Genomic DNA, 15865 nt, shown 5'->3' with positions numbered 1-15865 from the left:
AAGACGCTAAACAGGTGAACTCAGACAAGTCACAAACAAGTATAACTCTGTAACTGAAGGTGGTCCTAATGTTTTGCTCACTAAAGGTACATTTACAGAGGCCTGTACTATGAAGCGAGTTCAACATACCCAGGATATCTTCTCGTTATCTGGCTTAACTAACCATAACAACCGTGATCCCGCTAAGCGGTCCTAAAACGGTGGTTATCAACTCGATAAATCAACCCAGGGGTTCTCAATCTGGCAATGACTTGTTCACATGAAAGGGGTTGCGTTTGCAGCATATGACCAATCACAAACATGGACAAGTCTACTGTCAGCAGAGCGGCACATTTTACAAACCAAGAGCAAACTATAATATGAGACAAATATGAAGATGTTAAACACTTAATCCGGGCTAAAAGTAACACAGTTGAAGCTGCCAAATGCAGGAAGGACAACTGGCAAAAGAAACAATTGCCGATGTGTGAATGCATAAATTAACAGACTTATTAATTTAATACTCAAAAGTTAGATATAGTCATGTAGATGGGGTAGTGATATATAAATAGCTTTCAAAATAGAATGGATTAATAGATTACACTTCATAATGCCCTATGGTAATGATGTGTCATGTATGACTATTTCAGCCTTCTTCCAAACGGATTTGGGAGCAAATAAAAAAAGAAATCTAAAAACATAATTCAAAGCGGTAAGCACCCACAGCATAACAGCCAGCTGTCCTTCCTGCATTTGTCAGATTATACTGTTGCTTTTAGCCTGCATTATGACTTTCAGTTCTTTGTATTTGTGTAATATTATCATACAATCTGCGCACCAAGCTTTGATTGGTGAGTAGGCAGTGCTTTTAGGCAAGTTGATGTCTTATCTCCAACATAAGCTGCTCCAGAGCAGGCTAAGGAGAGTGGTTTCTATTCCTTAGACCACCTACCTTCTCCGTGTGTGGGAGACAGGGCTGGAATACAATCACTCCCATTAATAGGTATTCAAATAAACACTGTAGTCTATTATTGTACATGGATTATTGTTGTTACTAACATGGGGTTAAGGGCTCAAGTAACGTCCAAAAGGTTTCTGGAAAATTAGTCCAGTAAAATATCCAGAATGTCAAAACAGCCGATTCAACAGAACATCCTCCAAAAAACAGACCCAGAAATTTAGGCACACATGTTCCACCACACTCTAAACACCCACAGAGCTCCTCTCCTCTGGCCTGAAGATGTGATGAAAGTGGATTACCAGTTAACTGGTATTATCTGGTTAATCTTAATGAAGGTGTGCCGGTCAAGTGAGAGTATAGATTGGAACAGGATTGGGGAGTGTGAGCTAGTCAGCACTGTCATAAAACATGTCAAACATGAATGAGCAGTTCTGTCCTCAGCTGACACAAACTTCATCCTGTCAGACAGACTTGAACGAGGGACAAAGGCCGGAGAAAGGGACAGGGGAAATGGACAAAAACAGTCCTTGAAGCATTGGTTAAATCCCTTGCACGACTTCCAATCAATGTATTGCATTGTGTTCCACTGATTTTTAAGGCTCTAGATTAATAGAAACAGATAAATGCCTACATCCTAAAAAGTTTAATCAAGTCAAATATAATTGAAATGATAGGAATCTAAAACAATGATGACAAAATAAAAACAAAATTGTATTGTATTAACTGTTTTGTAGCCTTTGGTCATAAGCATTCATATTCAAGTCATTTGAGGACTTCCCAGCTCCTGCAGGCACACTGCATATACAAAAGTGGCAGTGAAGCTGGCGAGGCTTTTGAGTCAGTTCCAGGGTGGTTTCTGGTCCCACAGCAGTCAAGGCTGTAATACTGAAGAGAAGCCGGACTCAGTCACTCATAACGTTTATTCCCAGCAGGGCGGGGCTCGCTCTACCGCTGAGCCAGCTTTGGGATGTGGGAAAAAAAAGAAAGAAATCACATGGAAAAGCTACAGCAGCTGCCCACAGCAGCGGGCTAAAACTAACCAGGCACACACATATACTGTACCCTCCAAGACTGTGAGTCATCAACATACAGGTAACACATAGTCTGAGTCACTGCCAGACACTTATTATTTCCATTCCACTAGACCCTGTTCTTACTTTACGAAGTGTTTCTGTGTAATTTCCAACTCATTCTGCATCTCTCTGCCATCTGAGACCATTAAAGGCGCAAGATCCTTATATAAAAACACACCTAATTGCAAAAAAGTGGTGCTGCAGCACTAAAGAGAGAAATGCTCACCAATTGAGATGCCGAACATTAATCCTGATTAACCCAAATAGAATTAGGGCTGCGCAATTAATCTAAATGTTATCAAAATCGCAATATGGCCTACTGCAATTTCAAAATCGCAATATTTGTTAAAGGCGAAATGTGTGTCAAAATACCATTTTAAATCAAATATTGTGGTGCTGCAGAGATGTCCTGGCCTGCACATCATATTCTACAGGCTTAAGAAAACACCTTTATTTGGTACGAATCTCCGCAAAAAAAAAATCACACCATAATCATTTTAATATGTTTTTCAATGAAAATGACAATAATGATGTAAAACTGATCATTCCCTCTAATATCGCCAATCCTATCACAATTGCAATATCAGTCAAAATAATTGCAATTAGATATTTTTTCAAAATCGTGTAACCCTAAATAAAATTATTATTTGATGGCATTAAATCATTTTAAAGGCACAATCTATTGAACTATCTTCAGCGCATCCACTTCAACTGAAATTTCAACTATTTTCCCACTTACACTTCAACGGACATTACAACTGCAATCATCTTTTACTGGCATTTAAACTGCTTCTTTGTTTTACTCTTCAACTGCTTTCATTTCTTACTCTTACAATAGAAATTCAACTGCTTTTACCACTTACACATCAACAGCATTCATCTTTTTCTCGTCTCCTTTCAATGTAACACTTCGACTGACACGTCAAACCCTTTCAGCTTTGAATGACAAGAAAAACGTCTTCAGCTCTACTAACTCCAAACACGTTCATATTCAAGTTACTTCAATGTTTACACTTTAACATCATCATACACTTCAACATTGAACATTTCACTTCAACTGACACTTCCAGCTTGTTTATCAACTATACTTTGGCTGACATTTAAACTCCTTTCAGAACTTGAACTTTAACTGAACTCCTTTTAACACTTTCATTACACTTAAATTGACACCTCAGCTTCATTCAGTGCTTACACTTGAACTGAAGCTTTCAGTTCCATTTTAACTGCCATTTCAACACTGTTCAGTATTTATTTTTCAACTACAACTTCAAGTGTTTCAGAATTATTTCTAATGCAAAGGTTCAACAGTGAGCACAGGTTCGTTTCCCTATGTAGTTTTTGATTTTGTCATTGTTAACATCAATATTATTATTAAACTTAAACTTAATTTTTGAAATAATCACTTGAACCAAAAAACGATTTCTGAATACTGAAGTTCAAACCATTTTTAAAACACTGACCTCTAACTAAAATTCACAGCAGCCAATATTCAAAGTGCAGCTTTAGAGTAAATGTGCAACTTCCATGATGCTGAATGTTAATATTCATTATCCACAGAGTATGTAATATATCAATATTAGCTTTAAAAAGGTTGAGATAAATCTAAAGAACAAAAAGTTGAGTGGGCTAAGTTGATACAAAAAAAACCACTACATCTCTTCTTAAGACAACCATGTGCTCAAATGGTGAAACACGCTCAGATGCAAATGCTACCTCTCATCATATATCTGTATCTGTATGTCTCCTGTCTGTCTGTCTGACAAAGACCAGATCAATAGCCATTCCCGTCCGGTGTGTCCAACACATTCCCATCTCCATGTCTGACTCAACTTCCCATATACTCGAAGTCACTATCAGCGGTAGTCATAATCTAAACAACTCCCCACACATACCAACAACATTACCAACTAAAGCTCAGTTTATCCACTCAATTTAATTATCACCTAACCTGATCTTTGATTCATCTCAGTCTCATTCCTTAGTTATCCCTCACAGGAAATAAGGAGTGCTCGATCCATATATCAGTTTGCAGACACTGAATATCTGATATTTGTGTCGCCCACCTCTGATGGAGATTTGGCATGACCACAGCTGGGGATAACAGTTTCTCAGCCATTTGTTGTGTAATACATATAACAAATGGCTGAGAAACTGTTATAGAGAGACGAAGTTCCGCCTCTAACAACCTGTGTCTAACAACCGGGTTTGTTTTTTTTGTCTCTCGCCGTTGACTACTGCACATATTTTTTCTGAAATTTGGTCCCATGGGGTCCACCAGAAGGGCACGGACTTTGCCTCTCTATAGTACCAAATCTAAGTGTCCTCCTGTTTCAAAGGCTCAGAAAAGTGGAACTGTAGCTGTACTGTCTTACAACAGAGGAGCGTAGTCTATAAAAAGATGGAGAGGAAGAACAAATTCAGTCTCTTGTTCTTGTTATCATTATTTCAACCTCATGTAAGCTTTCTTCAAAAAATTTAATTTGTCATTTAATCTGCATCTTTACCACACTGTAAAACAATCTAGGGCATGACAACTGTCAAATTTAAAAAAAAATTACAATATCATCAGCCTTAGGCAGGAAATCTGATTTTCTCAACAACCCATGTTGACCCAACTCTTCATGTCTTAAGAAATGAGTGCAAAGGCCATGAATCTACTTTGAACTTGAAACTGCTGTTGCATTAGAACCTTATCAGTCCTACTCCAGGCTTAGTCTAGAGTGATATCTGTGCTTAATGTTATCAGAGCAACGTGTCCAAAGCCCTGACCATATCTTCATGCTTGGGTTCATACAGATGCCGGGTTTTAAACTAGGCATGTCTAGCTTAATGTGTATGACAAGGAGCAGCTGTATAACCCATGACTGAACTTTACATTAAGTTGTGCAAGCTCTCAGTTAGCTGGCCTAGTAGATATATCACTTCTAGGCGTTTTTCCTGTTCCCGCCTGCTCTTTCATGTCTTCCAAGTCTTAAAGGGATAGTTCAACAATTTTGGGAAATGAAGTTTAGCGAAAGTTTAGTGAAATATGAGTATTCACTTTCTTGCTGAAGGTTAGGAGAGATGACTAATAACATTCTCATCATGTCTGTATGATAAATATGAAGCTACAGTCAGAAGCTTAGCTTAGCATAAATACTGGAATCAGGGGGAAACAGCTAGACTGGCTCTGACTAACGACAAAGAATGTATATTGCCAAGAAGTGAAAGTCAAAGCTTGCAATGGTGGATGACGAAAGGATGGTAAAACTACTGATATTTGAAAAAGCTACATGCTTGCCTAAATCCTAACCCTCAGTGCAGGCGGCCCAATCAACTAGGAGGACTAAAGCCAGACATACCAGTCTCTGCTGTGATGGTCTGTGTGTTTTGCCCATTTCTTTCATTTGTGTGCAGTGTAAACTTCCCTCAGCATGACAGCTGCATTATTAGCGGCCATGCCATTTGATCTTGTCCACAGGTTTGATATGACAGGATCACATTAAAAGGTCATAAAAGTGGAAATAACCCCCCCCCCCCCCCCCCTTCCCCGACTGAGCATTTACTGTAACACAGTTCAAGTACATGGGTCTGTGTGAGCACATATGCATGCAGGAGAGTCTTTCCTGTTGTAGAGGTGATGGTGAAGGTCTGGCTAACAGCTAGGCAGTCAGGTGTATCCTATAGGTTCCTCCCAGGATCCACAACATATTTAGCTGAGAGACTACATGACCAGGAAAGCCTTCACCCTGTCAACAGCAGATGCTATATCCGTCAAAACAGAAAGCAGTGGTTCTGGGGAGGTTCCAGGGATCCCTTAGCACATTCGATTCCACTATAATGTAGGGCAGTTGCAATAACTGTAATATTGCAATACCACACTATTAACAAGCCAACCGCCACAATCGCGTTTTTTCTTTTTTTAATTTTTTGAATAACACAATGCTACAAACGCTAGCACGAAGCACTGAGCGTCTATTCTGCGATGAGCGCTGCACGTTTGGTGTGTTTTTCTGGTCGCCAATGAAAAATGTTCAACTCTGGATAAAACGAGGAGGGGCCAGACAAATACCACAAAGACCAACCGTCACATCCTACATGATGGAAATTAATACATTTATACCGGCGGGTCCGTCCTCTCTCCCTACGTGTTTCGGCCTTCCCTTCATCCAGAGCAAGCACTCTACCTTGTGCCGACATTTTAACTCCTGCGGATATTCCGTATCATAGCAACCAGACACAACCAAAGCATGGCAGCTGAAAAAACGATGCGCCTCATTGCCCTTCTGTGTTCTACATTTAACAATGAACAAGTATTTAATTAGTTTTAAAACTGACATCTTTGTCATATAAAAAACAACAATATACGTAATATTTAACGCCTAACAATAAAGCATATTTATATAACACTAAAAATCAGGATAAATTAAGTAATTTGCAAAAAGAAAAAAGGCAATAATATTGCATATCGTGCTGTTGAGCCAATCATTATCACCGTAGCAGAAATTCCAGCTATAATGTATTTTACTAGCTCACTACTAGTACTACTGCTACTCAATGGATGCATATTCTTTGAAATATGGAATCTGAAAGATAAGGAATCTGCAATGAAGGAATGCACTAACTATCATAACAATGTGGGCAAAGTCAGCCTGCAAGCCAGGGCCAATCTGTGAAACCTTAGGCGCTCCTCGCATAAAATGATACTGGTGGCAAAGACGCCCATTAGCCTTGGTGCTTGGTCATTCTCACATACATATAACCCCATTTCACAGGCCATGTGTCTTTGCTTACATACAGTAAGTATACAGAGCCAAAGGGAAAAATGCCTAACCATGCAGAAGCAGGTTGACATTTGGGGTAAAAAGCTCATTCTAGATCCAAACTACACCACAACTCTGTCACAGCCACGAGCCAGAAATACTACCAAAGACCCAGCCCATCGAGATTAAAAAAAGCTTGAAGCGAAGCACCGAGGGAGAAATCTGCCTTACAGCATCTGCGCGACATCAGTCCAATGGAAATTACAGCTGAACACATCTCACCAGGGAGTACACGACAGGGCTTTGGAAAAATGTATTGACAACAGCACGTTGATGTGTGTTTTTTGTGCCAAGTCGGATAACGGTGCAGACTATGCATGCTGGTGAATAGTCTGCACTGAGTGTCGTCTTTGAATCGCCACCAATACTCTTAAATTAGACCTTTACATTGCAGGTCAAAATGAACATCCCGTGCAGGACAATGCTGCAACACTGCTGTCTTTGCTACTCTGGCTTCAAAGCCAATCATCTCCAATAACAAGCTGTCATGTAAAGGAGCTTACATCAAACTTACAGCAGTGTCAACTTAGTGGCAGCTGCAGGCAGCCAGTGAATGCTGGGAGGTCCTGCCCTCCAGGTGACCTTGAAGCAACAGGTCAGCTGTTCTAAGCACTTTGACCCCTGAGGAATATGTCGTCCAATCTAGCTCATTCCTTCCCACTTTTCCAAGCTGGTTTCAATGTGCATCCTCCCAATGTAGGAGGCTATTTTGCCTTTTCTTCCCCGCTGGGTGGGTAATCTCTCTGACTCACTACAAGGATGAAGATCAGCCGATTATAAAGCCAAAAGAGAAAGAAAGTGTATCTCCAATTGTAAACCAATGTAAGCAGTGGTAAGAAATCAAGAATGAAAAAAACATTTCATTTACCAAGCCCACATCTGCATATTCATATTATATTTTGATGTCATTTTTTTCAGTTACAGCATCCCACAATGATCTTCATTAGATTCTTGTCCGTTTACTACCATAGTACTCTCATGTTTGGGCATCAACAGGTTCTGCCAGGTGTTTCCTTGTGTTTACATCATATACAAACCACACACACACACATTAGCAGGTGGGCAGGAATGTTGACTAAGCCTTCCTTGCAGAGACACTTTCACACCCAGAGCCAGACAGCTGCGAAATATTTATAGGAACAAAATACAAAGTTCTGTCAAACTGACCAATGTTGAATGTGAATTTGGTATTTTAGGGGGAAACAGTCGACATGTTAGTGGTTGGTATACTTAAGATGGAGATCAACCATTCATTTACCACAACAACAACAACAGTGATTATGGCTTGTTGTTGCACTTGGAAAAGAACACATGCTCCACTCCCTCCTGACAGGGATACAACACATCTAGTATGTTTTCAGCAGATCTGTGCTCACAGGTCTCAGGTGTGTCAGGCTGGGAGGTTAGTTAACTAATCTGTGTCTGTCTGGCGTCTATTAAAAGACAAGCCCAACAACCTCAAGGATTTCAAGTTGTAGGCTACAGGCCAAATCAGTACGTGGCTGAAAGTTCACAACACTGCCTTCAAGGATTGTCAGATAGCCCTTACGAGTCCTAGTTGTCACGTAAACCAAGCTCCATTCAAAAATACACCTAAACTTAGGTTACTTCTTCTTTGCTTGACGACAGCCCAAACTGAAGACATATTCAGAAATCATAGCATTAGTTCCTTAAATCGGCACACACACACAAATACACACAAGACCACATTAAAGAAAGTTTTCAACTTCTGCACTCTGCACCACAGTATCACAATATCACAGTATCACAGCACAACTCAACATGTTAGTAGTGAGAAATGTGGAGTATCGGTGTGTAAACGCTTAAATATGGTCAAAGTAACACAACACAGACATGTTGAACATAAGCCGAACTGAGCAGTAGGCTCTCGCCGAGGTGTCTCAGCTCCTCACGGATGTTTTACCGGGTAAATGAGTCTCCAGCGGACAGTACAACGTTAAATTAACACATTTTTGAATGAGATTTGGCGTGGCGTTTTTATCTCCATATGGCACACACATCAGCCCACTCGCTCAGGCATGCTGCAGTGTCACAAAATTACTCTGCGGAAACTTTTCCAAATGTCACAAACTGTGACTAAACAACACCCTTTAACCATTAGCTACCGTTCAAGAAAGGCTACGTAAACGAAAGTGAACAGTTAGCTAGCAACAGTAAGGATGAAAGTGACGTTGACTGCGCGGTAAAGCAGGCGGTTTGCTCCTTAAGTTAACATAAAACATACCTTAAAACAGTCAAACGCAGTGTGGTAGTCTCTCTCCTCTGTGACTGACTTCTTCTGGTCCAGATAGACTAGGTTTAGTGGAGGTATGTGGTTCAGTCCCTCCGCTGTGGTTCAGTGTGTCAGTCCGGTCCGTCAGTGAGTGACTGGTGTCTACCGGGAGGTAACTATAACGTACAGTAACTAAAGCACCGCACCGCACCGCCGTCTGTTTCCTTCTGACTGACCCTCCCACCGCTCCCACCGCTCCTCTAGGCTCTCTGTCTGTGTGGGTTCAGCCTCCAGCACAGTACTTCACCTCCTCTACCGGGACACTGTCTTAATATTAATATCTCAGTGGTGAATTATATTAGTCTTCTTCATGTGAATAAACTGTGAGTGTGTTTTAGTTTGGACTCAGTTCCCCTAAACCCCTCTCCATGGGAGTGGTGGTGTGTCTTCCTCCTCCTCTGTCACTGCAGGGCAGCTCAGCCCTGTAACACCAGGAAGTTACCCAAATAAAATGCATGAGTGATGTGGTTTATTTTAGCCAAGCCTTGCACCATGTCGTCATTGTTTTCTCTACAAACACTTGTACAAGGCAAAGCAGCCTTGTAATTTTCCGTGTCCACTGAACAATACCTGCAGCACTGCTCACATCTGGTCTGGGTATCCTTCACACATACTATATGAGTAGTCCTGTAAGAATAAGTTATCATGGTTGGATGAATCTAAGTGTGCCAGGTTCACCCCAGACTAAAGCGAGTTCCGTGCTGGGCTCATGTGGAATAATACATTTCATGGCTGAGAGGGAATAATAACCTAACTACATATCAAAGCCAAACTGTATTAGAAAATGTAGACTTTTATTTGTTGTGGGCTACTAATCCGCAAACTGACACATCTGGCTGAGCACAAGTCAATTAGATTCAGAGGGGGAAAAATCGGCATCCATCGGCACATCCACACAAAAAAACAAAAAAGTTAAACTTTTACAACTGACTGATACCGTTGGATGATAAAGTAGGCAGCGTGTGCGCACATGTAAGACATTATTAAAATAACCATTTATTTGAGTGGAGTTTGGCGCTGTCGCTTACAATGAATCTCTACAAAGGTTGAGGGTGTACCCAGTGTAATTCAGCTGCATATTACACCACAGTGGCAGTAAGTAATGCCAGGGTTGCATCAAACTGCTCTCATCATATCAGATTCAAAGAGTTATCGTACCCTCTACCGTCACAACAGCCGTCACTGTAGCTTCACACTGACTGAGAGAGACCGCAGACTGTGCACAGCTGAGAGAGTCCAGTCTCCTCCTTCATGAATTATGATTTTGAAAAGTGTTTATCATTACAGACATAACTTTTCTATTCTATTCAAAACAAAAAAATCTCTAAATCAGTATAAGAGAGTCCAGGCACCTCCTGGTGGTCCTTGGATGAATTGTAAGGTGTCCTACCAGTAACAGTTTCACTTTCATTATTTATTATTTTATTATTTATTATTTATCACTCCCTAGAATTTACAGTGACAGAACTTGAGAGAGGCTATGTGATTAGCCTAGCACTTTACTATTGTCACTTTACCTTTATTTACCTTAAACCTGCAGTAGGCAGTATATTTTTGGCATCCTTGGGCAAAAAATCCATAATAACCTTTCAGCATATTGTAATTCAAGTGTTCTGAGAGAAAACTAGACTTCTGCACCTCCTCATGGCTCTGTTTTCAGGCTTTAGAAAATCTAGCCTGTGACGGGAGACTTTGGCCAATCACAGGTCATTTCAGAGAGAGAGCGCTCCTATTGGCTGTTCATTCAATGGAGTCAGCTGTCAATCACTCGCAAACAATATGTTTTACATGAGAAATAGGCATTGCAGTAACAGAATATTGATGTATATTTCATCAGCGCTGCCTCGTTTGACCGTTTGATCCAATCTCGCGAGTGATTGACAGCTGCTCAGAGACGGCAAGGCTCCAGCTCGGCTCTGATTGGTTGTTTTCTTCCGGTCTGTGAAATCTTGCAGATGCCATTAGGAGCACCGGAGGACACCGGAGGACACCGGAGGACACAGAGGCACATGATTCTTTTCAGATTACCTGTCTCATGTGCTACTGTCAGGATATAGTTTTATAAAAATATATATTTTTTTATCATATTTACTCCAACCTGCCTACTTCAGCATTAAACTAAAAATACTGAGGTCATGACCTCAGTGTCCTCAGCAGTATACATCCCTGGTAGTGTGCATCTGTTTCCCTCAAAGTTTGGGAGTTCAATGTACTGTATATGGCATGTCAAGAAAGAAAGAAAGTACTCCCCAACAGCCCTCTTATCATTTCAGATATCACTGCAGAGTTATGCAACGCTTGCCGTGCCCATGTGAAGGTGACCTCAACCGGCTGGTCAGCTGGCGGTCGATGCCTGAGCTGGACTGTAATATGTCTGCACTGCCAGAGGGGGGAGTGATCGATTCAGCCTCAAACAGCCCACAACCAATGGCAAACACTGACACAAACACACACGCACACACACACACACACACACACACACACACACACAGGTTATTTCCTGTTGACAAGGCGATCTTAGACATACAGACTGTACTGGACGGAAAGGCCGATCGTGACACTGACCCCCTCACCCTCCCCACTCCACCTCTGTGGAACCAAAACCAGAAAACGCTGCCAAAACGCTGCCACGCACATTTATTAATTTTTTTCATTCAGATTAAAAGCCAATTAACTCCACAGTATTTTCTTTGTTTAATTTACAAGAACTTCTCCAGACCTTAAATTGATATTGAATTTCCATTATTATATAATGCAATGAGGAGATAGAACAATCCATTGGCCATATAAACCCTACGTGATCAGTCATTGTCCCTATAGCAACCTGATCCATATAAAAAGGTTGCAAATTATCAATGCCGAATGACAAACATAGGATACAGGGTCTTGGTCATAGTTTAGTAAACAATTGATGACCCTGACACACACACAGAGACACAGGGTTAGACTACTGTAATTATTTGTATGTTAGTGTAGAACAGTCGTCTCTTCGTCGTCTGCAGTAGCCGCTGACTGGTTAAAGAATTTGGCCTCCCTCCACTGGCTTGCTGTCAGTTTCAGGATTGATTTTGAGATTTCATTACTTGTTTCTAAGGTTTTAAATGGGCTGACACTCCCTTATCTATCTTTAAATGTGCTCTCCAAATAAAGTTTTACTTGACATAATTTGACACCGGAGGAATGTGGAAAGGGGGAAAAAAATGAAGCTGTGTACAGGAATGTCTTTGTTGTTTCCTCCCGTCCAGGCTACAGTACATTCCACACCTCCCCAATCATCACTGACCGGCACACAGCAGGCTGCATTAACCACCACATTCCTTTCACTATACATCCTAATCCTGGGTCAGCCCACGCTGAACTGTACCAAATGGTACCTTATACCACCGGAGGATTGATTTGTGAGAAGCCCACTCCCTTCATTCCATAGATACAGTATACATAGATATTACACATCAGCTGTCTTTATTACTACCCTCCTACATAAGACAAGAACATCAAGTATGTAACACAGGTCAAAATATCTTAAACGTGCAGTAGGCAGAATATCTTTTGGCATCATTGGGCAAAAAATTCCATAATAACCTCTCAGAATATTGTAATTCAAGTGTTCTGAGAGAAAACTAGACTTCTGCATCTCCTCATGGCTCTGTTTTCAGGCTTTAGAAAATCTGACGGGAGACCGGGACGTGAGACTTTGGCTAATTACAGTACACTACAAGATGTTTCTGAAAACATTTTATGTGAGAAATAGGCATTACAGTAACAGAATATTGATTCATATTTGATCAGCGCGGCCTAGTTCGACCGTTTGATCGGAGTTGGTGAGTGATTGACAGCTGCTCAGAGACGGCAGGTACCAGATCAGCTCTGATTGGTTGTTTTCCTCCGGTCTGTGAAATCTTGCAGATGCCATTAGGAGCACCAGAGGACACAGAGGCACATGATTTTTGTCAGAATTACCTGTCTCATGCATTACTGTCAGGATATAGTGAACGTTTCACAAAAAAAATATTTTTTTTTAATCATATTTGCTCCATTTCTACCCACTGCAGCTTTAAAACAATGGATGTCTCCTCCATGTCTCATCCCTGTATGGAAACATAACTAAGGCAAAACTGCAGAAGCTACAAGCTAAGTTCTTTCAAACCCGATGCTGATGATGTAACGCAGGCTTTCTGGTATATTATTATATAAATTATATACAGTGTTGCCAGATCGGGCTGGTTTCTGCCCAGCTGAGCTACTTTTGATTAAGTTGGGCTGAGCATAAATAGCGTTGGGCTGGAAGATGAAGCTTAGACTGCTTTTGTTAACATTTGGCAGAGTTTTGAACATATTGTGAAAACAATATTACCAAACAAGCTGTCATTTTATGATCAAAAACACAGATACAAAATTCAGTAAACTTCGTTGTGTCCACTCACCCATATTATTGACTCATTTAATTTGAGAAATATTTGAGTTGTATTCAGTCGTCGTTGGGGATAACGGAGGACCTTACCTTGACATGGCAGTTAATGTATTTGGTTGCGATAGAGTATTTATCTACCAATATCATTTATTCATCTTTGGTTATTAGATGCAGATATGAAGCTTTCTATGCCTATGATGTGTTATCTATTGCACGTGTAAGGGTTTTATGGTTTTACATGGGTTTCTGGCAAGGTTATGATTTGGGCTGGTTTTTATCGAATTGAGCGTGTTTTAAGATAAGTAACGCTGACATATCATCACCTCTCACATTCATTTGGTCGCCTTGTTAGCAAACAGTTAGCTATTTGCACTTCTAGCAAACACGGAGCAACATTAGCATTCATTATGAGTTCTTACGTGTTTCCGGACATCTGACAAATGCAAGTCCAATATTCTTCACTCTCATTGTCCACTAACTCCTGTTGAAAATATCTGGCTCTTTAGCTGCTAAATGCTCCACTATTCATAGTCCAGGTGCTAAGCAGTGGCTTTGTTTATAGATTTTTTTCTTTTATTGAAAACAATAAAGTATAATTAGTATTAAGTACAATAAAGAAGCAGACATTACAACCCAAACAACCAATTCAAAGATGCTAAAGCAGTCTGTAGAGCTGAGGAGAGCTGAGTAGTGATAGTCACGTTGAATTAAAGATAACGAACCATCCTTTTCTTATTAGATGTTATTTGATCCATTGCTGATATAAACATTAATAGCAGCTTTAAAACGCAACAGCCTGTGTGGCTGCATTGGATTCTGAGGCTACAACTGGTGCAGAAATCAGTGTCTGTGCTTCGTCTATAATGGAATTCTCCAACATGAATACTGACCCAAAATGTAATCTCTATATACTGTATATATATATTAATCATGTGGGACTGACATTAAACCTGACTTTTACAGTTTTGAATCACACTAAGTTGTGACATAAAGTTGTCTACATTTGTTCAGTTATCAGTGAAAATGAGGAAAATCACCACCAAACAACTGTTTAGACCCTGAAATGCATTGTGCATCAACAAGGTAGACACTTTTAATGTGGAATTGATATTTTATGAACTGCAAACTTTAAAATCTTAAATAGATTTTCTTATCTGCTGTATATAACACACGCAGGATTCTTAGTATGTTACTTACTACTGATGTCTGTAACAAATCTAGTTATGTTGCATGGACTTTGCATAAATCCCATCCTATTCATGCCAATAAAAGCTGTGTGTTTATATCTCATTATGTTTTAGTAGGAGTCCACAGAGGCAGCCCTTGTTTACATGTACAAACAACTATATGAGTAATGCTTATTATAATTCTGAGAGCACTGCTCAGAGCCAAAGGGAATTTAAACTTATTTACTAAACACAGCTGTTCAGATTTATCGATGCAATTTAAATGGCAGACAGTTCTTCAGATTATGTAAATGTTTCTCCTCCTCATCCCTGTGGGAGATGAACCCCATAACATCAGCTGTGTCAGCACCAATTTCCATCTCAGACCTGCATGGCCACAGTGTGTGTACTGACCTTGCAGCCATGGCAGTAGTTTTCTCCGTTCTTCCCCGGAGGAAGGATGATTTCCCCTGTCGGGATCAGCTGGATCCTCAATTCCATCATGGTTCCCTTTTTCTCCTTTTTCCCCCCCGTCCCTTTTCTTGAAGTGATTCCGACTTGTTTGGTGCTGTCTGAGTCTCTCACAAAATATCACACTCAGGTCCGTTGGCAAATCCTAAGGTCAGGTAGAATGAGAATGTGCCATGAAGACTATCCCAAACGATGCCTGAAAAGCAAAAACACAACTATCAGACCTTTACTCTCATCAGAAATACATGCAAGTGAATTATACATTTCTCTCCTACATGCATATGAAGAGAAATACCTTATCTTTCAAGTAGAAGTTCTTACCTGACAGAGAAATTTGACTTCCTGACATGCAGATCAAAAAGTGGAAAGCGGTGATTGCAGATTTGCAGCTGTGGCTCTGAGTTGGGGTGTTACCTGTTGCAGAGCGGAGAATCACAGTGAGGCCAGCTTCCCTTCGCTGCAGCCAGAGGATGTTGCCTCTCTAGTTGAGGGATCATGGAGAGGATATGCAGCTCAGCTTGGCCTGAGATGGATGTCACATGCAGAGGATATGTGTCTTTGTCTTACTGGTGTGTGTGTGGGGGGGGGGGGGGGGGGGAGATAAAAGAATGTGCTCATAGGGAGTGGTAAACATGTGTCTTGTATGATATTATATGTCACGCTGTATGTAAAATCTTAGGTAGGGAATTGATTTTCTTTCTTTTTGTTT

General features: G+C 40.6%; 1 protein-coding gene across 2 annotated transcripts in view; it reads right to left on the bottom strand.

Moving 5' to 3' along the window:
* Positions 1 to 15635, bottom strand: part of LOC141770560 (unconventional myosin-Ic-like) — a 77583-nt gene extending 61948 nt beyond the window's left edge. The window contains exons 1-2 of one of the 2 annotated variants that reach the window (XM_074640220.1): positions 15478 to 15635; positions 15100 to 15352 (exon numbers count right to left, since the gene is read on the bottom strand). In XM_074640220.1, coding sequence (XP_074496321.1) covers positions 15100 to 15189 — 90 coding nt within the window. In that variant the 5' untranslated portion in view covers positions 15190 to 15352; positions 15478 to 15635. Of the gene's footprint in view, positions 1 to 9060; positions 9504 to 15099; positions 15353 to 15477 lie in introns of those variants that run through there. The other variant, XM_074640222.1, reaches the window with a different exon arrangement.
* Positions 15636 to 15865: the final 230 nt, after the last annotated feature.

Source organism: Sebastes fasciatus, chromosome 7 (assembly GCF_043250625.1).
Source record: "Sebastes fasciatus isolate fSebFas1 chromosome 7, fSebFas1.pri, whole genome shotgun sequence".
Taxonomy (NCBI): Eukaryota; Metazoa; Chordata; class Actinopteri; order Perciformes; family Sebastidae; genus Sebastes; species Sebastes fasciatus.
Note: the sequence above shows the minus strand (reverse complement) of the source record. Positions and strands in the feature narration are given on the sequence as shown.